Source organism: Talpa europaea (genome assembly GCF_964194135.1).
Source record: "Talpa europaea genome assembly, chromosome: 15".
In the NCBI taxonomy this organism is placed as follows: Eukaryota; Metazoa; Chordata; class Mammalia; order Eulipotyphla; family Talpidae; genus Talpa; species Talpa europaea.
This window is the reverse complement of record NC_140083.1, coordinates 70,155,826-70,178,013: the sequence shown is the minus strand read 5'-3', so window position 1 is coordinate 70,178,013 and position 22,188 is coordinate 70,155,826. Positions and strand designations below refer to the sequence as shown.

The 22,188-nt window shown below is 52.1% G+C and overlaps 1 protein-coding gene across 6 annotated transcripts in view; it reads left to right on the top strand.

Moving 5' to 3' along the window:
- Positions 1 to 447: 447 nt before the first annotated feature.
- CD9 (CD9 molecule) overlaps positions 448 to 22,188 on the top strand; it is a gene marked incomplete at its 3' end in the record, with an annotated part of 31,308 nt that continues 9,567 nt past the window's right edge. For 5 of the 6 annotated variants that reach the window (XM_084255387.1, XM_084255386.1, XM_084255385.1 and 2 more), the window contains exons 1-2: positions 448 to 599; positions 21,068 to 21,170. In XM_084255387.1, coding sequence (XP_084111513.1) covers positions 534 to 599; positions 21,068 to 21,170 — 169 coding nt within the window. In that variant the 5' untranslated portion in view covers positions 448 to 533. The remainder of the gene's footprint in view (positions 600 to 21,067; positions 21,171 to 22,188) is intronic. The other variant, XM_084255388.1, reaches the window with a different exon arrangement.

Below are 22,188 nucleotides of genomic sequence, written 5' to 3'. Positions count from 1 at the left end.
TCCGTGTGCAGGCGGCCGGCCTCGGACAGCGGAACTTGACCCCGGCGACCCCGAAAAGGCATTCCAAAGTAGTGGGCTCGGGCGCGAGGCTCAGGATTTGACAGGCGAGAACCCCACGGCGAGGCCTCCTCGTAACTCCAAAGCAGATCAGCAGGGAGTGGCGTTCTAGAACCACCCAGGGCCGTGGGGAGGGGAGCGCGAGGGTGGCGGGAAGGGGGCCTTGGCCGGGGCTGAGCCGGGGCCTATCTCAGCCGAGCGGGGATCGCCTTCCCTGGAACCCCGGCCGGGGGGCGCGGCGCGCGGGGCCTGGGCGGGGCAGGTGCCGGGGGAGGCGGGCTCTGCGGGAGGGGGCCGTGCCAGCGCACATGCGCGCCGCAGCCTGCTGGGCGCCGTAAGGAGTGGCAGTTTTTTAAAAGTGCGGCCGGAGACGCTCAGTGCACCGCCTGCACCCCGGTTCCGAGTGTGATCCCACCCGTCCCGAGCGCGCGCGCCCCGGTCCCAGCCGCCCGGCCTAGACCCGTCTAGCTGACACCATGCCGGTCAAGGGAGGCACCAAGTGCATCAAATACCTGCTCTTTGGATTTAACTTCATCTTCTGGGTAAGTGAGCGCGACGGCCGTGCGCTCCTCTCCTGGGGCCACCTGTTCGCCCCGGCGACCCTACCCGCGGCCGGCCGTGCGGGGCCGGCTGGACCCCGCGCGCCGGGGGGACTCTGGGCGGCGGGAGAGGCCCTGCGGCCGCCTGCTGGCTCCCCGCGGGGCCCGGGCCGGGCGGGGCGGGCACTCTGTTGTGGGGGCCCCTCCCTGGCCTAGCCGGTTGGGGGGCGCGGGAGACCCTAAGAGCTGGCGCGTGGAGACGGGAGGGTGCGTCTCCCTGCGCGGGGGTGCGGGGTGGGGGTTCTGCCTGCGCCCACCCCAAGTCCCTCCGAGAGCAGGAGGGGAAGGCAGACACGGAGCGCGCCTTTTCTGGGAACTCTGGATGCGGGGGGCCCGGGCGGGGTCCCACAAGTGGCCGGGGCCGCGCGGGGGGCTGCGCGCTCTGCCCGCACAGGGAGGGCGCGCACCCCAGAGTTTCTCGCGCTTTTGCCCTGCACAGGCAGGAGCTTGGAGCCCAGGACCGGTCCCCGGTTGTGAGGTCAGGGGCGCCTTCCACCCTCCAGGGGGCACTTTCGGGCCCCCATTTTCTCCGAGTGATTCCGAGCCGCCGTGAGAAAGTCCAGGCTCCTTCGAAACTACCTGAAAGATTAGCTCGTCTCGATTTTTTTTTATTCCCCCGAGGGCCTTGAGTATCTGAACTGGAGAGAACTCGGAGTTGGGGAGGGGAGGGGAGGGCCCGGTGCCCGTCGGCGCCTCTAGTGGGGTGAGTCCGGGGTTTCTCCACGTCCGCCAGATCCGGTGCCAGTTCCGCGCTCCCCGCCCCCGAGCCGGGCCGCGCCCCCACCCCCGCAGCCAGCCCGCCTGGGCGCGTCCGCAGACTCACCTGGCCGGGACACCTAGCGCGGACGCCGGGCTCGTCGCGCCGGGCTCCTGCTGGAAAGCCCGAGGGAGGCGCTGGAAAGGGGAATGTCCCCCACACACACCTTCCTTGGGGGGGTTAAGGCACACCCAGAGACTAGAATAGGGAACCTATGTGATCTGCTTCCAGGGTCCCGTTTGAGACATTATTTGCTCCTCTGAGAGGGAAGAGTTTGGAGAGAAAAGGAGAGATGTCCATTTAGGAGAGATGAACAGTAAAGGGGCGCTCCACAGAGAGGATTGTAACAAATGTTCTTTCTCCCCTGGAGCCAGCCACTGGAGTCCCCAAGAACCTTGGGTGGTGAAAAGCAGTTTCCCATCCAGCAGAGACTGACCTGCCCTTGCCAGAGTGACCACACCCAACACACCCGCTGTGAGGGTAGCCCATTGGTGTTCCCTTGCTGCCTTAGGGGTATTCCTACCATGGGCTCCCATCTGGTGAGCCCGCCCGCCAGCCAGCCAGCCAGCCAGCCCTGCCTTGCTCCTCTCACCAACCCCTGGCACTAGAAAAGAATGTGGGAAGGCGTCAGCCCCACCCCACCCTTGTCCTTTGGGGAGTTTTCCTCTCTCCTCCCTAGTACAGCCTCCCCCTTGCCAGTCTGTTAGTTAGAGCTCGACCATCTGCCTGGGCGGCATCAGGGTTTAGGGCCGGGGGTACCACTGAGTGCCTCCAGTCCCCACTCTGCCCAGTGGCACTTGCAGGGGCCTGATGGCAGATTCCCAGGGCCACGCCAGTATCTGCTCCATCTCTTACTGTCTCCAGCCTGCCACCCCCATCCTTATTGCCTGGCCAGGTGCTGCTGAGCAGCTAGGTCATCTGAAACAAACAGCTCACTCTGGGAATGTCCAGTTGGGAATTAGGGATGACTTTCAAGCTCATCTTGAGAAGCCCTCTCATATGCAGTGAAGAAGCTGAGAACCAGGGTGGGGCCATGATTTGCCCAGGATCACATCACAGAGACACAGTCAACACTGCAACCCCTTCATCCTGTTGTCCTCCCGCTCCATCATCACTTCTTTCAACACATAGTTGAAAGTAGTGGGTAGTGGGCTGGGGAAGGGTGCAAGCAGTAGCTACATGTTCCTGAACTAATTCTTGGTCAGTCATCTGCATTAAGGTCACTATAGGGATGAAGCCCTCATCCCTAGAATATGATGGAATAAAGGAATATCATGGCCCACTTGAGCAGTGTTTTGCAGCCTGCAAATTCCTTTTCCACGCCCCATCATAGAGCCAGAGCAGGAAGCTTCCATTTTACTGATGGAAGCTAGTCCCCAATGAGGTTCAGTGACTTACCCAGGGTCACGTGGCACAGTAGTATTGGAAGTAAGTTTGAAGACAGTTTTCGTTGACTTCGATCTGGTAACTTGCCATCACAACCTGCTTCCATTCCCAGTTGGGTGGGAATGGTAGACGGTGGGAACAAGACACAAAAATTTCTTTTGTAAGGGAAGTTGTAATTTAAGGGAAACACTTGGATTGTTATGATGTCACCTCTATGTTCTCTCCAGACTGGGAATTTATAAACTTGGTATTTGGGATCTGATGAAAAGCAGGTGTTGTGAGGCCAGGGACCATTAGTGCCTCGTGAACAGGGGATGGTCTGGCAGGGATCCAGAGAGAAGCAGCTTACCTCAGTGACAGGGGTGATGGGGGTGCTGGGATGCTCTGCCCTGGCCCACCACTCTCATCCCTTTCAGACTCTCTGGGTGACAGCCAAGCCCATACTGCCTGAGCTCCTCAAGTAGGGCCTCTGATGCCCACAGCCAAACCAGCAGTCAGTCTGTCTCACAAGCTCTGTTTCGGTCGTTTCTGCATTTCCTTCACACACTTCCTGCCTTCCACCCTGCAAAAAATGGACCAACATCTTAGCCCTGACATCTGATGTCACTGCAGTAACTTTTGCGCTGTCAAGTGGAAAGCCAGGACTAGGGCCCGCTCTGTCCCTCACCACCTAATCCTAGCCCCCAGTTCCTAGGCCTGCATTGAGAGGACCCTGTTCCTCCCTCCCTCTGCCCCTTGCTTATTGCCTCTCACCCTCCCTGATGGAAAAAATAGCATGACTTTATTTTCTAAGAAATGGTGTCACCTGAACCTAAGGGAGGCTTCTTGGGAACATGAGCAGAGACCTGTCCCCAGCAGTGATTTAGCAGGTGGAGTTAGTGCTGTAGACCTCAGTTTCCCATAAAACCAGTGCCAGAGCAAACCACCTTAAAACCCAGTCTATGGCACCCGTCCCTCCCTGCCACCTGCAAACATAGGATTTTCACACATCCACTCAAAGCGCACTGGTCACCCAGCTTGTGCTCAGAGATTGCGTTGACCATTACCTCTGGGGCCCGACTCCTGGCGCAGTTATGGTTTTTTGTTTTTTTAAAGATTTATTTATTTATTTATACAAGCACTGGGTACAATCAGAAGTGCGCGAGGGTGAGAGAATTCACCAGAGCCAGGGCGGGGAACAGAACAGGCAGACCAACAAAATACATTGCTGAGGGGAGCAGTGGGCGTGGCAGGAGAGGTCTGTGTGCCATGTGGGACCCTCACTGGCGACCGGGGACGCGGGCAGCTTCACAGCTCAGTGCTCAACCACTGAGCCACCAGGGGATGCCCTCCTGGAGCAGTTTTCATTGCCTTCAGCCATTTGTGGTAGGACAGCCTGGTGGTCAGAGCACCATCCAGGGTCTCATTTCCTCTGAGGTTGCTGGGAGGTTCAGTGAGAGTGCCACCCAGTACTAGAAGCCCTTCCAGCTGTAGCTGTTGTTAGTCATTCCTTCAGAGTAGATTGAAATGGTGGGGTGGGTGGGAGCAATTTCTACGTGTAGAAGTTTAAATCAGAGATGTGCTGGGTACACTGAGAACCCACACACTGCCCTCCCTTCTATCTGTTCCTTCTGCTGCTGCACGGCTACAGCCTGGTTCTCCGACTCCATTTCATGTATGGCTGCACATTTGACTGCAGGGCAGCACTTCTAGAAAGAAAACCGCCCAGTCGAGAAGACTTGAGACATAAGAGTCCAGGTCTGGGCAGAGTATGGGTTTGGGGGGAAACGATGGCAAAACCCCTCACATCCTGCTTGCCCTTCGCCCAGACCCAGCTTGACTTCCCCTTTGGGCTGAGCAGGAGGCTGAGACGCCTGCGTGAAATGGCTTCCCACCTTTGGCACCCAGACAGCTTGGCTCTGGCACAGCCAGCTGCGTTTGTACTGAGGCTGACAGGTTTGGAGAGAGGTGAGGCCAGGTGCCTGCATCTGCTAAGGGGACAGGACTTCTCCCTGCCCAGAAAATCTTTATGGATTTTCAACAACAAAGATCTAACTCCTGATTCAAGGGGCCAGAGGGTTTCCTCTCCACACACATTCTCCGCTCCTTTCTTTAGGAGTGGCCCACGGCACCATGCCAGACCCTATTCTTTGTACTCAAAGGCTGCTGGTTAAGTCCCAGATTTGGAACTGCTTGATAAGCAGCCCCATGGAAGGCCTTCCTCTCCAGAACGTCCTGCTCAGGGAGCCTCGGGCAGCTTCGGGCCTCACAAATCACTGTTCTCACACCTTTTGTGTTGGATGTGAGTCTTCCCTTGTACACACAGGGCTGTGTCCCTGTGTGACTTGTCTGTTTTTCTCTTTGGTTCCATTTTATGAGGAGGCCTGGCTTTGGGAGTTGGTGGCTCAGTTGGGAACTTAATAATACGCCTTGGACTTTACCAAGGCTCCTTTTCTTCTAAAGACTAAGACCTGGCCAGTTTTTTCCAGGGTGTGTCTGGCCGTGAGGGTGAGCAACCTGAGGTCACAGGCTCCCGTAGTTTCTGAGGTCCTGTTTCCTCCTCAGGTTGGAAGGAGAGAGTAGAGAAGCCTGTGGAAGCTGCGCCGATATTCTGCACTCCTGTCACCCAGGTCGGGGTCAGTGGGACTCTGCAGCCTTAGAGAAACAGTCATTACCTCTTACAGAAAAGCAATGACTTCATGTTCTGGGGTTTGAAAATCTGGGTAAGAGCCTGTGGGACCCGTATTCTCACGTACCCAGAGCTCTCCTTTGCCACTGAGGGAATTCAGGAGACCAAAAGGGCTAACTTAATGATCCATTTTTTTGACTTTCTGTTTTTGAAATCCAACTGCAGATCCCTTGCCTGTTTCATTCAGTGGAAAAAGTAATGCTGGTCCAGGGCCATTTTCATTTTCCATCAAGTGATGGCATGCAGCTGTGGGCACGGCGTCCTGTCCTCAATGAGATAATTTTATAGTAATTACATCCATCTAGTGATCCCCACCTCCAGAAAAAAACCCTGAGTTGTGAATAATTTTTAATACTCTATGCTGTCATGTTTGACTGGTGGATCTTAGTCTGTTTAGGGAATCCCATGAAATCATGGGACCTGCCTCTAGAAAAACAGCGTGGCTTTTTTTTTTTTTTTTTTTTTTTTTTGGTTTTTCCTGGAGGCCCATGAATCTCAGGTTATGAACATCCGTATTGGGTTTTTTCTCCCTTGAATTCCAGGCAACCCTTGCTCTGTCCTGAATCCCAAGTTGCCTCGCTGCTCCCTGGGAACTGCATGGGGGAGAACTGCATTAGAGAACCCTAAGTTCACCCAGTTATGATCAAGGGCAGCCTGGGCCTCCCCACCCATCTTTGCTCTGACTCTTAGCTTAATCATCGCCCAAGGAGTGGCTTGGACTCTCTTAATTTAATGAGTGGTACGTATTTCTAGGCCAATGAAGAATCCAACTTTATGAGCTTCCAGCCAAATTTTGCTTCTTGGGTTAGTTTTCCCATAATCTGGGTGCTTCACTTTGTTGAGGAGCCTGGAAAGTGAGAAATGTCATTGGGAACTTGGCCTCCTCAGGAGATGTCCATACACAGTCTGGCTCAGTAGTGGGGGCGGGGGGATGCCCTCTGACATGGAGATGGCCTGGGGTCATTCGATTGCAGAGAGATCTCTGGGTGAGAGAGGTTTAGCAACTACTTTTAGAGAAAAATCAAAATTTGGCTCCTGATGGTCCTTTTTATTCATTCCTCTTGCCAAGCATTGTGCTTCAGAACAGAAATGGTGGTTCTTGCTGGCTCGGTAAGGAAAGTCACTCTTCAAAATCAGGGCCCCAGGGAATACCTCCCAGGCCTGGTTAGACACAACTTCTTCCAGGCCCCCCCTCAGGCAGCCCTGTGTCTCCACACTCCTGGTGTGAGCTGTGTCCGTGTGCAGAAACGACACAACCGAGGGCCACGGAGTAAATCGTCCATGGGGGCCTTGGGTACTATAAAGTAAATCACACAGTTTTATTGAATTGAAAACAGATTTGTTAGAGAATTTTAGCTTTAAACCTATATTATCTTTAAACCTCCGTTGATTAAATCCAACGAATGCTAAATGCTGGAATCTATGTATTGAGCCTTAATAGCAAAATCATGCCCATTGCCTCTCCAAAGATCGTTTGCTGTAGACTGATGTTTGCATCTCCCCAAACTTCATATGTTAAACCCTAAAATCCAGAGCCATGGTATTTAGAGACACGGGGCCTTTGAGAAATAATTAGGTCATGAGGTTGGAGGCCTTCCAAGTGGGATTTGTGCCCTCTCAAAAGAGACCCCAGCCCCCATCTGTCATGCAAGATAGTAGGGAGAGGCCAGCTTCTCAGAACCCAGTGCTCATCAGACAACAAATCTGCTGGCACCTTGATCTTGGGCATCCTCACCTTCAGAACCGTGAAAAATAAAATTTTGTCGTTTATAAGCCACCCAATCTATGGTATTGTATCCCATCAGACTAAGACATAGTCATTTACAGGTTTGAATAGCAATCACCTCCTTCCTTCTAGGTGCGCATTGCTGTGTATCGGTTTGTATGCACGCCTCACTTCCATGCCACCCTCACCCCTTGGCAGCACTGCTCCTGAGGCAGAATGCCAACTCCAGATCAGGAAACCCTTCCCACAAAGACTCCCCCTGCTCACTCAGTGTGATGCAGACACTGCCCATGTTATGATGTGGGGCTGTGGATTTAAATCTGTTAGGATTGTGCACAAACCCTTTAACATGTCCTTTCTGCAAGCCTTAGAAAATATCCCCATACTCTGTTTCTTCCCCCGGCCCCAATCCCCTACAGCCAAGCAGCCCTGACTCCCTAAGTCTGATAACCCTTAGGAGACTTAGAAAACACGTTTCAACTGGAAATTAGATTCTCTTCCAGTGCTGGGACCAGGCCATTAGTATAGGAAACTGGCTGTATCCTCCTGTTGCAGGCGGTGCCAGGCTCTTTCTCCCAGCAGGAGAGTGCTGTGGGGAAGGGCAGAGGCTCCGAGTCCTACCTTGGGACCATATCTCTAGGGACCATACAAGGCCAGTGGCCAGTGGGCATCTACGAGTGACCGTGCTTGCCAGATCTGCAGCAGTCACGAGGCCAGTATGTGAAGAATACGGGTCAAGTGACTCTGGAGAATCTGTTTCCCAGCACAGTGCTGTGTGCACGCTGATTTTCTGGGCAGTGCAGCAAGGGTGTGGCTGAAGGTCTAGGCTGGAGGCCAAACAGAGAAGTGCAAGCCTTTGCTCTGGACCTTGTCTGTTGGGCCATTCCTTCATAGAGATACCAGGCCAGGTGGCGCTGCCAAGCCAGGGGGCAGCTCCAGGTCAGGTGAGAGGAGGTAGGGCCTTTTGCTCTTACACATGGTTTTCATGGGACCTTTACAAATAGAAGATGCCATTTTGGGGCCCTCACTGATGGCTCAGGTGGTTGAGCACCATGCTGTGAAGCTGTTCGCAGCCTCTGCAGTGTGAGTTCGATCCCAGCCAGCTGGCGAGAATCCCAGATGGTGCAGCAGACCTCTCATGTTGCGCCCGCTGCTCCCCTCAGTAGTGTATTTCATCAGTCTACCTGTTCTGCTCCCCGCTCTGTCTCTGGTGAATCCTCTCACCCTCCCACACATCTGGCCTGTACCCTGGTTCTTGTATAAAATAAATAAATCTTAAAAAAAAAAAAAAAGATGCCACTTTTGAAATGAGATCAGATATTACTAGGAGGAACAAAGAATAAAATTGAACAATCCTGACTCTGAAGGATCACAGGACAGTTTCACAGAAGGGTCAAGAATTTGGGTGACAGGGCCTCCCTGGTGGCCAAGGGGTTAAGTCTCAGTGCTACCACCGTGATGGTCTAAGTTCAACCAGGAAGCTGACCCACATGGCACAGCAAACTTCTCCTGTCTCGCCTCAGCAGTGTATTTCAGTCAGTCTGCCTGTTCTGTTTCCCATTCTGCCTCTAGTGAATCTTCCCACACTTCTCCCCACACCACTGGTCTACACCCTAGTTCTTCTACGCAAAATAAATAATAATCTTATAATAAAGGAATAATTCTTTAAAAAAAAAAAAAAGAATTTGGGCGACACCTCCTTCACTTCCAAAACCCACAGGTTTTCTACTCTACAAAAATGGTAGTTAATGTTACATACCTGATGTGTCTACTGTGAAAATTAAGTGATTTAGATCAAGTGCTTCCGGTAGGTGTGGGACAGAGCAAAGGTTTGAGTGTTTGCTTTTTAATAAGTAAGGGCCCTAAAAGAAATGAAGGCAGGGTCCTGGCAGAGGGAGAAGGCAGGTGCAAGGTCCGACACAGCAGCGGGGAACCTTGGCTCTTGTTCCTTTGGCTGGCATGGTGTTCAGAATGTCCATGATGGGAGAGGAGGCTTGGTTAGCTGAGAGTTTGCTGTGTGTGTCTTTGCCAACACCCAAGATTGAAAGGCAGAGGTAAGGGAGACATCTCCCCCCACTCAGGATCCATTGCCCCTGGTGGAATGAGGGCTAGCTGGTCCCCATGGCTACCGTGTATAAGCAAGAGGGTGTGTGTGGAATGGCCATACGTCTGAGTGAGGCAGACAGAATGGAAAACAAATGGGCGGTGTTCTGGAATTCAAAGCAAAACATCCCCAAACAATCCCCTACATCAGATGATTTTGGTTAAGATCAGAATGCTTGCTTTCAGCAGAAAAACAGATTTATGGGCGGGCTGGTGTATGCTACAGGTCTGGCAACCAGGCGATGGAAATTTGAAATGAGATTGCTTGTTTGGAAAGAGGTTCCTCTAGCCAGAGGCCCTTCCTGCTCCCATTCCCTTAGCCCCAAACTACTTCTCACCAGCACATCATATTAGCTGAAATTTTTCTCCTCGCTCAGGCAGTAAGGGCCCTGCTTTTGAAATGATGCTGACTTTGTCCTTGGAAGGGAGGCCTTCTCAACTCTTGAACTTGTTCAGATCACGTAGCTGCCCAATTTCCACCAACGTGTGCTGAGAAAAAGTTTGCAAGGCCCTTCTTCCTCTGCCACCCCCGAGGGAGAACCAAGCTTTCTCCCTTCCACCAGGGACGAGACGGGTAGGTGTGGGACAGAGCAAATGTTTGAGTGTTTGCTCTCTAATATTTAAGAGCCCTAAAATGAAGGCAGGGTCCTGGCAGTGGGAGAGGGCAGGTGAGAGGTCCGGCACAGCAGTTGGGGAACCTTGGCTCTTGTTTCTTGACCTCAGTTACTGGGGTCAGCCAGTAACTGACCCCAGCACAGTGCCTCCTTAGTGGCGGGAGAACTGACTTCCTCCATCCCTGCTCTGTGATGCTGAGCTGGTTACGCTACCTCTCTGAACCTCTTTCCTCAACCTGTGATCACCACAACTACCTGGGAGGGTACAAGGCAGTCCCGCCAGCAGTCTTAAACTCAGAAGACAACATCCCCAAGAGGGGGGCAACTGGCCCATTCTTCTGGTCTCCCTGGGAAATCTCTCACTGCTACTCTTACAGCAATGTTTCCTCTGAGCCCCACCCCAGCCTGTGACCAGGCTTGAATATTCAAATGCAATTGCCCAAGAGCCAGTCCTGGCAGGCAGATGCACCCACTTATGTTGAGCCACCCTCACCCCTCTACCCAGAGTGCAGTAGAATGCCCCAAAAAAGGGAGGCCATGGGCCCACAGGCAGGCTGTGCATGTGCTGAGGGTACCAACAACACCAATAAGCCCCAGGAATCGTGGGGAAAGTAAGCACTTCTTTGAACTTTCTCCACAGTTTTGAGGGGGGTTTCTATGTTAAATTATGTGGGTGGTGAGGTAGGTACCATAATCTCGGTGTTTAGGGCACTAAATTGACACAAGAGGCAGAAGTCGGTCTTGCCAGGGACCTGGATTTTCTGGGAGGGTTGAGTTTTTGATAGTTACTGCCAGCTTGCCCCCTGAGGCCCTGATTCTGTAAAAGAACAATGCATAGAGCCCCTGAGAAGCCTGAGTAATGGTGCAAGAGGGGAAAGTGACTTGTTAGAAATGCAGGTTGAGGAGTAAAATTCACACATTGGTGACATCGACTCACTTTCCTTACCTGTCAGTGACAGCAATGATACAACTAGAGTCTTAGGTTTGCCAGGAGAGGGTATTTCCCATAAAGCTGTTTTTGGGGTGCCTAGTTCCTAGCAAGAGCTCAGATGGAAGCTTTTGGAGATGTGGGTATAGTTACTCTTGCTACTACTCCTTTCCTTCAGGATATTCAGAGCTTGAGGTGGTCCTGAACCATCACACTCATCTCCTCTGCTTGCTTCAGCTGTGTGAGCCACATCACACAGAGTTACTCAAAACTGAAGTTATACCATGAGGCTTCATCCTTTCAAGAGATGAATGAGATACTTGTCTTTCCAGAGATATCACCGGTTTGGGAAAGGTGGGTGAGGAGAGGTACCAGTTTTGCATTTTTCTGGAAATGGCCTGGAAGGAAAAGCAGACGGCAGAGGCACACTTGTGGGACCTCACTGGGAATTTAACAATAGGAACCAAGGGAATACCAGTCCTCTCCAAACTCAGAGGTCGCCCCAGCACCTCTCCTACAAAGGGGATGGATTCTTTTTGCCTAGAACTTTCTTGACACCAGGTCCCGAAGAAAGACTGAGCCGAAGCTGTCGCAGCTTCTATGTGGACAGAAAGAAGAGGAAAGCAAGGTGCATTTTCCCAGGACCCAGTGATGGTGGGTTGAGACATCACCTTTCCCAGCCTCCACAGAGGGAAGAGGGAAGGAGAAGCTAGTGGGCAGTGCCCTCCTGCTCTCTTGGCCTTTATCCAGGCTGGGGCGGATGCCCTGAGTCTGAATCCACTGAGCCTTATCAGGCAGGTAAAGCTTTAGTCAGAGCATTTTGGGAAATTCCACATGTCCAGACCATATGTGCTGTGTCGGAAGTTCTTAGGGGTGGGCCTCCCTGGTGGCGCAGGTGATTGAGCACAGCGCTGTGAAGCTGTCCGCAGCCTTTGCAGCGCCGGTTCGATCCCGGCCAGCCTCGGAGCAACCCACATGGTGAGCAGACCTCTCCTGTCTTGCCCGCTGCTCCCCTCAGCAGTGTATTTCAGTCAGTCTGCCTGTTCTGTTCCCCACTCTACCTCTGGTGAATCCTCTCACCCTCCCGAACTTCTGGCCTGTACCCTGGTTCTTGTATAAATAAAATAAAAAAAAGTTCTTAGGGGTTCCCAGGCTTCCCCTGCTTGTCACTCACCAGCTGAGCAGAGAGAGGGTCTGGTGTTTTGGGGTAAGTGTACCTTTGAGTTGTCTACATGGATCTGTTAGCTGTGTCTTTCTCGGCGAGTTTTTTGAACTCTCAGAGGCTGTTTGATCTGTAAGATAAGGGTGGTGAGAGGATTAAATGAGATGGTGTCCATTAACCAAGCAGGAAGCATGTGGGTACTCATAGATATTAATTGCTATTGTGATGCCCCTTATTTTCCTTTCCCCGGCCTCTGCAGGAGCTAAAGTGGACAGAAAAACCTGGCACGAGTCACAGGGAAAGCTTGATAAACTGTGTCACTGACTACCAGCCTCTGCATGCACTCGTTAAAAAAAAAAAAAAAAAAAAAATGGTTTTTAGAACTTACAGTGGTTTGAGAAAGAGTCCACTCATGCATAAAAAATACTGTGGATGTCAGGGGGACAGGCTTTTGCCTGGAGTCCCCTGCTGCAGAGGCTGGGAGCCCCTGGAAGCCCACCAAGTGGTTATGGCTTCTAGAGAGCAGGTTCCCAGGGGTGGAGTCTGTGTGCTGGTGCCCATTTGGAAGCCAGTGCAAGTTCCAACTTGAACCTTTGAGTGTGACTTTGTTGGCTCAGTGGGTTCAAGGTGGAGTTGTCCAGCCAGTATCTCGTCTTTCTTACCTCTTGCTTCCTTCCCTCTTACTGTCAGCATCCCCCCCTTAACTGTCACCTTGCGCATCTCAGCATGGTCGCTAGCCCTGGTCCCCATGACTTGGCAGTGCCAGGCAGGGCACTGGAGCCCACTGTCTCCAGATCGGAGTGCAAAATGGATTTCTGAAATTCTGCTCCCACTGGGAAGAGCCAGTGAGCTCTCGCCAACACGCATGAAGAAGAAAGCTCCCACCCCACTCCATAGCCTCATATTCTTCAGTACTAGCATTTAGAAAGCTGTTCCATGGGTTCAGAACCCCCAAGGTGGTGAAGGATTTTTGGTGGTAAAGGATATTTGGTGGTGGGTGTGGTGTGATAACATACATTTGTAGAGATATGAACCTGTATACCTTAAACAACATTGTAAAGCATCATTACCTCAATAAACAAAACAAAACAAAACAAAAAAAACAGAGGAAGCTTTTTCCTGTCCTCCCAGGAAACAACTTAAATCTTAAATGCAGAGCAGTGGTTCTCAGATGGAGCATCTGAATCTTGGGAATGGGGGCAAAGAAGGGGCTGATTGCTAGTTGCTCCACACTGGAGTTCCTAATTGGATCGGGCTAAGGCATTTACATGTCTGCCAATTTCCAGGTGGCTGCTACTGTAGCTGATCTGGGGACCACACATTGAGAAGCACTGCCCTAGAAAAAGGTTACCGGTGTCTTCTAGGTACGAGCTCTGTAAATCTAAGCCCTGTCCTAGGGTGGGGAGCTCAGAAGAAGCCCCACGAGCAGAGGACAAGATGGCCCTGGCAGCCTGACCAACCTCTCTCCAGGATGATCACCCTCACAAGGGGGCCTTCCTCGCCAGCACTGTGACCTCTGGGGCTTTCCAGCTCACCTAGTGAAACCAAAGCCAGCAATCTGCCCTTGTTGATGTTTCAGTTCTGACGTGAACTAATAGTTTACTAGTGAGCCTTAATGAAAGCAAGTCGTGGTGATTTTTCCTGCTGATTAGAGTAGAGTTTGTTTTTTGTTGTTTTGCTGTGTGGTCGGACTGAGACCTCTAATCCCGCCCTAGTGGCTGTGCCTTTCCAAACACACAACGGCAGTCTTCATATGGAGTTGGGGGGGAGGATACAGGGAGTGGTTAGAAGAGGCTACACGGATTGGGCTCCTGTTTCCTCTTGCTGGCAGGACCGGCCCTTCGGTGGTGAGCCAGGGTTGCCATAGAGATGGGAGAGGCCCAGAGCCCACAGGTCTGGGTGGCCTGACTTGTTTTTAAATGTCGAAGCCTGTGTGAACACAGAGGCCCTTATCTGCATTTCGGAGCTTTCTTAAAGCGGGTCTGGTATTTGGGGCCCGGGGAAGCTGGTAGGGGAAATTCACATCCTCGGTATTTGTTCTGTCATTGATTTCCTGGGTGGCAAGGCAACTCTGCCTTAAGGTGTTCCACATCTGTTCATTTTAAAACAAGCAACTTGAAAGCTGATACAGATCATACTGAAGGAGAAAATAGAAGGGTAAGAGCCCCTCCCTGTTATCTGCTCCCTTAATAACTCCTTTGTGCGGTGATTTGCCCACCAAAGCACTGAGGACCCCAGGACCCATCTCAGCTGCTGCCTCCCTGCAGCCTCAGCCTACATCCCTCCCTCCCTTCAGCGGTCCCATCTGACCCTAGCGGGACTCTGGGAGGCAGCGTATGAGTGTGAAGGAGGTAAGTGTGTCCACACAGCACACACAGACTCACAGAACACAGAACCCCAGTGTCCTAAATTGCCCGCTCCCGCCCGGCCACCTCCGATCATAGGAGGACACGCAGCTAACGTCTGCGAGGGCCCTGAATCGCCCCACTGTCGTCTGGTGTCTTTCTCGGGGTTATTATTATTCTGGTGTTATCGCCTGGTCCCCTCGGCATCTGGCTGGCACTAGCGTGCGGTTTCCAGCGTGTTTCACAGACGTCGCCTCACTCTGTGCGCCCTTCAGCCTGGTCAGAGCGGGACAGGTCTCACACTATCCGGTTTTACAAACGAGAACGCTAAGGTTCAGAGGAGGTAAGGAAAGTGTTGGCAGTGAGACAACTCCCGGGTGGCAGCCCTGAATGAGGCCCCCAGGCCGCGCCCTGCCACTAGCCCCCTGTCCTCTGCAGAGGAGCGTGGTAGAATCCCCTGGCATCCTCGGAATCCCCTGGGGTGGAGCGCCCATGGGCGCCTGTTGGGAATTCCCCTGGTGATTCTCACATCCAGTCTGTGTAGACCTGGCCTGTGTGGCCTCCTTACTCGCCCTGATGTCTATTAAGCCACCTGCATTTTACTGAAAAATGCTGCCGAATCTCACTGATCACAGGCTCACTGAGGTAACCAGAGAGCTTTTCCAGAGAACAGCAGCAAGCAGGAAAGAAAGCGCCTCCTTCTTCCCAACCCCATCTCACCCCTGCCGCCCCCTCCCAAAGTGTCAGGCGTGGCCTCCGAAGGCTGGGCTCTGAATCCCCTTTCCACTTTCTGGACCCCCCCTGCAAGACAGCTGGGAAGAGAAAGCAAAATGAATATTTTGTCCTTTTAAACAACCCAGGACCACCCAGGTCAAATTACAGAAGAAAGAGGAACTTGAAGCAAGAGGGGGCCTAGCCCAGACCATCCAGTGTGTTTGTCATGAGGGTTTTTCTTTGAAGTAGGATTTGTCTCACAGGGGAACATGGTTCTTTCTACCTGAGGGGTGGGGTACGGCCCCATGCATGTGTGTATGCGCGCACACGGACACACACATACGCACTCCTCACGTTCACATGCACTCACACTTCCTCACACATACTCTGAAACCTCCTCAGGCACCCAGCTGCCCTTTCCTTCTCGCCACCTCTCATCTTTCTGCAAGCTTCCTTCAAGTGTTTCCACCCGTGGGGCCGCTTTATGAAAATGCCTCCTCAGGTTCTAACTGGAACCAGTTTTGCAAACTTGGCATCAGGTCCAGAGCAGCCAGGTGCCCCTGAGCAGCATTTCACTTTGATTTGTTTTCAATTCTTTGGAAATGGAGATGTTTCCTTTTTCTCCAGGTATGTGCTTTCAGGTAAGAGTCTCAGTCTGCCCCTGCAGCAAGATTTACGGTGTGACTCACTCAAATCCTGATCTTAGTGTGGGTGTTTTTAGTGAGTGGTGCCTTTGAGAGGGAGATGACCAGGAGATTGTTCCCTGGGTGCCTGAGCTCAGGACAATGCTGGGGTTTCAAGTCCCCTGAAGCCAGCATCAGCCCGGGTGCCTAGCTTACCTGTGTGCTCATCCTGAAATGGCCTGCCTGGCTGGACTTTGGGGGGTGACTCCGCAGTGCATGGGCTTGTCATTAACTCATTTCAAAAGGATTCCTGTGGATCTGCCCTTAAATCTCACTCTGACATTCATCTCTTACCCTGGTGGGTGTTTCTAGCAGTTGCAGTAGGCAAGTCATTGCACTTTGTAGTTTCTCACTCTTGAGAGACACTAGAAGATGCATCTGATGAAAGCCGCGTGGGCAAGAGGCTGCTCCAGGAGAGGGCGAAGGAAACTCCGTGGGTTTCAGAGGTTTTCCTTCATGGGCCTGATGGCAAATATGATTACGTATTTGCCAGCGATTCTTCTGTCCAGGGTCTGGGTGGGGCAGCTTCTGACCTGCTGGAGACAGAGCCTGGCCCTTAAGGGGCCTGTGCTCCAGCGAGACCCAGAGACGCATCAGGCAGGGCAGAGGGTCTGGATGCAGGAGGAAAGAAGCCAAATGCAGAGCTCCTGGGTGGCATTTCCCTGAGGAGACTAAGGGGCTCCTGGTGTGGAAGCTGCAGCCCAGGTGGCCAGGATGGCGTCCCAGGAGGGGGCCCTGCATGGGCAGAGGTGGGAGTGCACGCACTTATTGGGGAAACTTTAAGCAACTAAGGAGCAAATGAGGAGGCCAGGTTTCGTGGGCTCATGCTGCTGAGCGAACAACACAAGCAGAAAAGCTCTCGACCACCCACCTGGGCCGTCTGCAGTGGCCCATAAGCTAGGAGGCCAACTGGGAGAGTCCGGGGGGTGAGGGACTGGTGGCTTACTCCATGAGGACTTGGGGGTGAGGAAGCACCCAGTGCAGGGGTTAAAGCACAGAACACCCAGAAGGGGTGGTGAAGTTGAAGGAAGAAAGGGTCCTTTTTGTTGGGTTTTCGGGCGGAAAGACACCCTGGTGTGGGTGTGGGGGCCAAAGATGAAACAGTGGCAGAGACAGAGTGCAGAGGCCCGAAACCGGTTGATTCATGGAGCAGGTTCTTGATGCAAACAGGGAGCTTTGGACTCTGAATCCACATTCTCTTTTTTTCTATATAAACACATTCCATTTTAGAGTGGATTTGGATCTATAAAAAATGGCAAAGATCGTAATTGCATAGAGATTTATCTCTACTCCTCTCTGGTTCTGCTGTTGTTAAAGTCTTAGGTTACCGTCTTACATCCCTCGCCAAGACACCAGTGTGGGTACATTGCTGTGAACTAACTGGATGATCTGGGCTTTGCTCCTTGTTCCAGCAATGCCCTGGATCCCATCCACACCACAGGACGCGTGGTGTCTGTCTGCTTCATCGCTCTGGTCTGTGACCATGTTTTGTCTTTTTGCTCGTTGCTCATGACCTTGATGCTTTGAAAAGTACTGAGCAGGTATTTTGTAGAATGGCCTCAAGTTAGGCCATCACCCATCTCCTACAAAAAAATGAATGGGCATGAAGAAATTAAAAAAAAAAAAAAAAAAAACAGTGGGGAGAAACTATCCTTTTTCTCCCTGAGCTCTAGAATGCATGGGCCATTTCTGGCCCAGAGATAGAGGAGATTTTCCCAGCAAAACCAGCACCCCTCCCTTTGGCTTTAACTAGACATGGGGTGAGGTGGCATAGCAGGCTGGGAGCAGAACCACGGGGCTTCTTCTCTCCACACGAGACAGGTGGGTGATCATAGGCAGGTCACTGCCCTCTTTCAGGAGTCCTGCAATCTGGGCATTGTTCAGTGGAGCGCCTGCAGCCCATCCTCTGGGGTCCTGTTGTTACAGGGCAACCCCGATATAAAACGGGTTGCCTGACTGGATGGGCAAGAACGGGTGACGGCAGCCATGGCAGGTACGTGGCCAACATCCTTGCCACGCGTCAGTTAATGAACCCGGAATGGAACCATCCACTTCTTGGCCTCCCAGGCCCCTGTTTTCTTGTTTTATGGAGTCCCTTAATAATTGGCTTGGAGCCCATGCTTCCAGAGGTTACAGTCTCTGTGGTTGTAGCAGGTCCCCATTTCATTTCTGCTCTATTCAGCTGGCTGTGGAGCCCCTCAATGCCACACCAACACAGGAGTCTCCTGGGAGCCAGGATTAGGTGCCGCCCATCACACACCTCCACGGCCTGTGGCCCCAGCCAACTGCAGCAGTGTCTCCAGCAGCAGAACAGAAAATGGGGCAGCCGATGGCTTACACAGCATCGCCTCGGGCCAATTAAGTCAGTAACTCCGTCAGCAGAGGCAGCACGCCTCTTCCTCTGATTTTTGTGAACACAATGCTCCCAGCCCTGCCCTTACCCCGCCCTACCCTCTGGGATCCTTGAACCTTCCGCCTCTCCTGTGTATAGCCTTGTCCTTAGACCTGGGTAAGACCTAAAGCAGGTCCCCCTCTGGTTCCAGTTCTCTAACCCACTGTCCCTTTTGCCACCTGTAGTTACAGGTAGGAGAAATGACAGGACTTCTACCAACAGGCACAGGATCCGTGAACTACAGAAGAGAGAGGCCTGGCCGTTAGAAGTTAGCATTGGGTGCCTGTCGTTACCCCAATGTGGCCTCCTCCCCACAGAAACCCAGCTCCTACCCAGGAGATGCTTCTGTGCAAAGTTTCACTTTCCACCTTTTTCTATAGCTTATTCTTTGGCACGGGTTGCTTTTATTCTTTCTCATGGAGGCCTGTTGAGGAGTTTTTCTGGCAAAGTGGTAGGTGAGTAACTTTATCAACAGGGGAGATAAGATGACTTGAGGTTAATTCTTTGATAAGCACAATCTAGAGCAGAAAGGACGGTGAAGGACACTGCCTCTCTCAGTTCCAGGTGCTGTCAGCAACAGCAGCTCCGAGATGAAGGCAGGGCCGAGGAGAAGGTGTGTGGCCAAGTGCTGATTAAGACTTAGAACTACCTGCCAGCTTTGGGGTTTTCAGGTTAACACTTTCAATTCCCAAAGGAAGCCAGTGGCCTCAGTCTGCCATGCTCTACAGGTCTGATTGTGCCTGCATGGATTAGGCAGAGGGTAAAGATAAGACCCCAGGGGATCTGGGTTAGGCCTGCCCACCTTAGAGTCCAGCACCCAGTGTAGGGATGTCCACATCAACCCTACCAGTGCCCCCAGCCCAACAGCCATGTTCCTGAATCGGGCGTCCAGGCTGCGGGCAGGGAAGCACTGTTACTTATGTCCCACAAGCCAGGCTCTGCTGTCCTTGGACTAGGCCAGGAGACCCTCACTCACTTGGCTTTTTTTGTTATGTAGAAGGAAAACATTGCTCCTTCATTTGAACCCCCAACTCTGGCTCATTTTAACTCTAGAGTCTCTGCTTCTTCTAACCTGGCATTCATGAGTTTTTCTTTTCTACATTGTCCAGCCCCAGGGCCTTGACATTGTGTGGCTCTTACTGAGGGTTGGCATTGCCTTACTTAAGTCAAGGACTGAAAAGCCATTGAATCACTCCACGCTGAATCACTCCGCGCTGCCATGCTGCGCGGATTACCTGAGAGCTGACAGCCATTCTCACAAAAATCCATTGGGCAGCTCCTTCTATATGATCTATAACTTCTAAGGAACCCACCAATGTATAATAGGTTTCAACTTGTAATATAATCTCCTTTATTCTTGGACCATACTTAAAAGCCAAGGAAGGGGGCCCGCAGCTCACCCTTCCTGGTTTACAGGTAGGGCAACTGAAGCAACAGAACTCGAAGCCAGGACATCCAGACCCTTGCTCTGGAAACACCATAGTGAATGTAGACAAAGTTTTGACTCTACTGTAAATTGGGATCCTTCTCCACTGCCGCCAGCCCCTGTCCTCACTGTGTGTCCCAACCCAACGCCAAGTCATGGGGAAGTGAAGAGCAAAGAAGGAAAGAAAGAGACACCTGTCCACGCATGGGCTCCTGGGACAGAGAACCAGGCTCCCTGAAGAACAGGGGTCTGACATAGGCGCCTCTGTTGAGGAGGGTGGACCAGTGAAACTTGAGGCCTGGGCGTTGGCCCAGAGCCCACCCTCTCGCGCGTCCAGCCGGCCCCTGCGCTGCAGCCTGTGAGTCACCTCCCAGCGAGCCCTGGTACCAGCAGCGAGGAGCTCAGCTGGCATTGGGGGTGATGGAGCGGTGGGGAGGGGAGCTTGGCAAGAGGCATCTGGTTCATCAGTGCCAGGCCAGGAGTTGGCACTCCATTCTGTTCCTTATTAGGAAAGACTGCCCTTAAGGGTCCCGCATCTCAGCTTGCCTACCTGTAAAATGGGATTGTCGTTAAATCATAGGATTGGAAGGTGGTTTGGAAGTTTCTTGTCTGATGCTTGTTGGGGTCACTTCTAAGGACGCAGGCTGGTCCACTTATAAGGATCCCCTGTGTGAAGAGGGAAAAGGACCAGAGGTGACTACTTAGGGGATGCTCTGATTGTCCCTTTACTGAGCAGCGTGGTTTGATGAGGAATCCCAGATGCCTTCATTGGTGCTTCGAGCAACTTTTACATTTTTTTTATTGTATGGTAGACACACAGTTTAAAGAATCATGAAATGAAAATCCCTGTCACCACCACCCAAGTCAAAAACTAGAACACTGGGCCTCCCCGGTGGCGCAGCGGTTGAGCACTGGGTTGTGAAGCTGCCCGCAGCCTCTGCAGCGCCGGTTCGATCCTTGGCTGCTTCCCGGCCATCAGAGGAGGGTCCCACATGGCGCACAGACCTCTCCTGCCACCCGCTGCTCCCCTCAGCAGTGTGCTTTGGTTCTTCTGCCTGCTCTTCTCCTCACTCTGGCTCTGGTGAATTCTCTCGTCCTCCCGCGCTTCTGACTGTACCCAGTGCTTGTATAAATAAATAAATAAAAACAAATAAATAAATCTTTTTTAAAAAAAACTAAAACTAATACACTGCCAGCGCCCTAGATCACCTTTTAAGTGTTTGGTATCATATTTTATGTGTTCTGTAGCTTTTGCTTCTTTGGTTTAGCATCATGAGATGCATTCACAGGATTGCATGAAGCTACAAGTCATCCATTTTCACTGCTGCATAGTATTCTATTGTTCATAAGGTATCTGTTCCACCACTGTGGTAGATAATGGTTTATTCCCAACTGGCAGGTGCATGGCAGGACACAGACACTGAGGATGTCTCAAAGTCCTTTGCAAGTCTCACCCTTCAACTCTGTGGCAATCAGGACTAATGCCCTCATTCTGTATGTCTTGCAGCTCGCTGGGATTGCGGTCCTCGCCATTGGGCTATGGCTGCGATTCGACTCTCAGACCAAGAGCATCTTCGAGCAAGAAGATAATCATTCCAAATTCTACACAGGTGAGGCGGGGAGATGCGGCGCTTCCTTCAAGGGTGGAGGTTCTGTGTTAATCCAGGGCCTCAGCCTTTCGGAAGCCTTTTGCCCTGGCCATGCTGGTCAGCTATGGCCCTTTACAGCCATGCTTGTGTGGAGTTGTGCCCAAGAATTTGCATTTGACTGATGTGATTTTTTTTTTTTTTCCCATGCTGACTAAGTCTGGCATTTTGACCACTCTCTGATGTGACTTTGGCTCTGCCAGAGTGGCTGATGCTTTTGAGGGTTCCTCTGTTCTCATCCTTGGGCCTGTCAATTTCATGTCTTCTTAGGTTTTAGCATTCTCTTAATTTATTTATTTTTTTTTTAAGATGAGGGGGTTTTTTTGTTTTGTTTTGTTTTTTATACAAGCACTGGGTACAGTCAGAAGCATGGGAGGGTGAGAGAATTCACCAGAGCCAGAGCGGGGAACAGAACAGGAAAACTGCTGAGGGGAGCAGCAGGAGAGATCTGCGCGCCATGTGGGACCCTCGCCGGTGGCCAGGGATTGAACCGGTGCTGCAGAGGCCACAGGCAGCTTCGCAGCCCAGCGCTCAACCTCTGCGCCACCAGGGGAGACCCCATTTCCTTAATTTAAACATTTTATCCTGGCGATTCACAGTGCCAGGAAAAGGAGAGATGATGGTCCCCCACTGTTCAGAGGGAGACTCTGAGACCCAAAGACCGCCCTCCTGGAAAGACAATCACAATGAATAGAGGCTGGAAGAAACACAGCCCGTGGGCCCTGATACTAGTGTAATACCTTGGGCGTTTCCTGTCCCTAAAGTGCTTTTGCTTCACAGCAAAGCTCTCCAGCTGGTTTAGACGAAGGTAGACTTAGCAGGTTTCTCCTTCACTCAGGCTCCTTGGCTCCTGCTCTATCTGTCCCTTTCCGTTGTCTCATGTAAACGCCAAGGCCTGTCGAAGGCAATCCCCCCATTTCTGAATCAGCACACACTCCGTGGGTGGCTCTCCTGTCTACCTAGTTTGGGGATAAGGAAACTT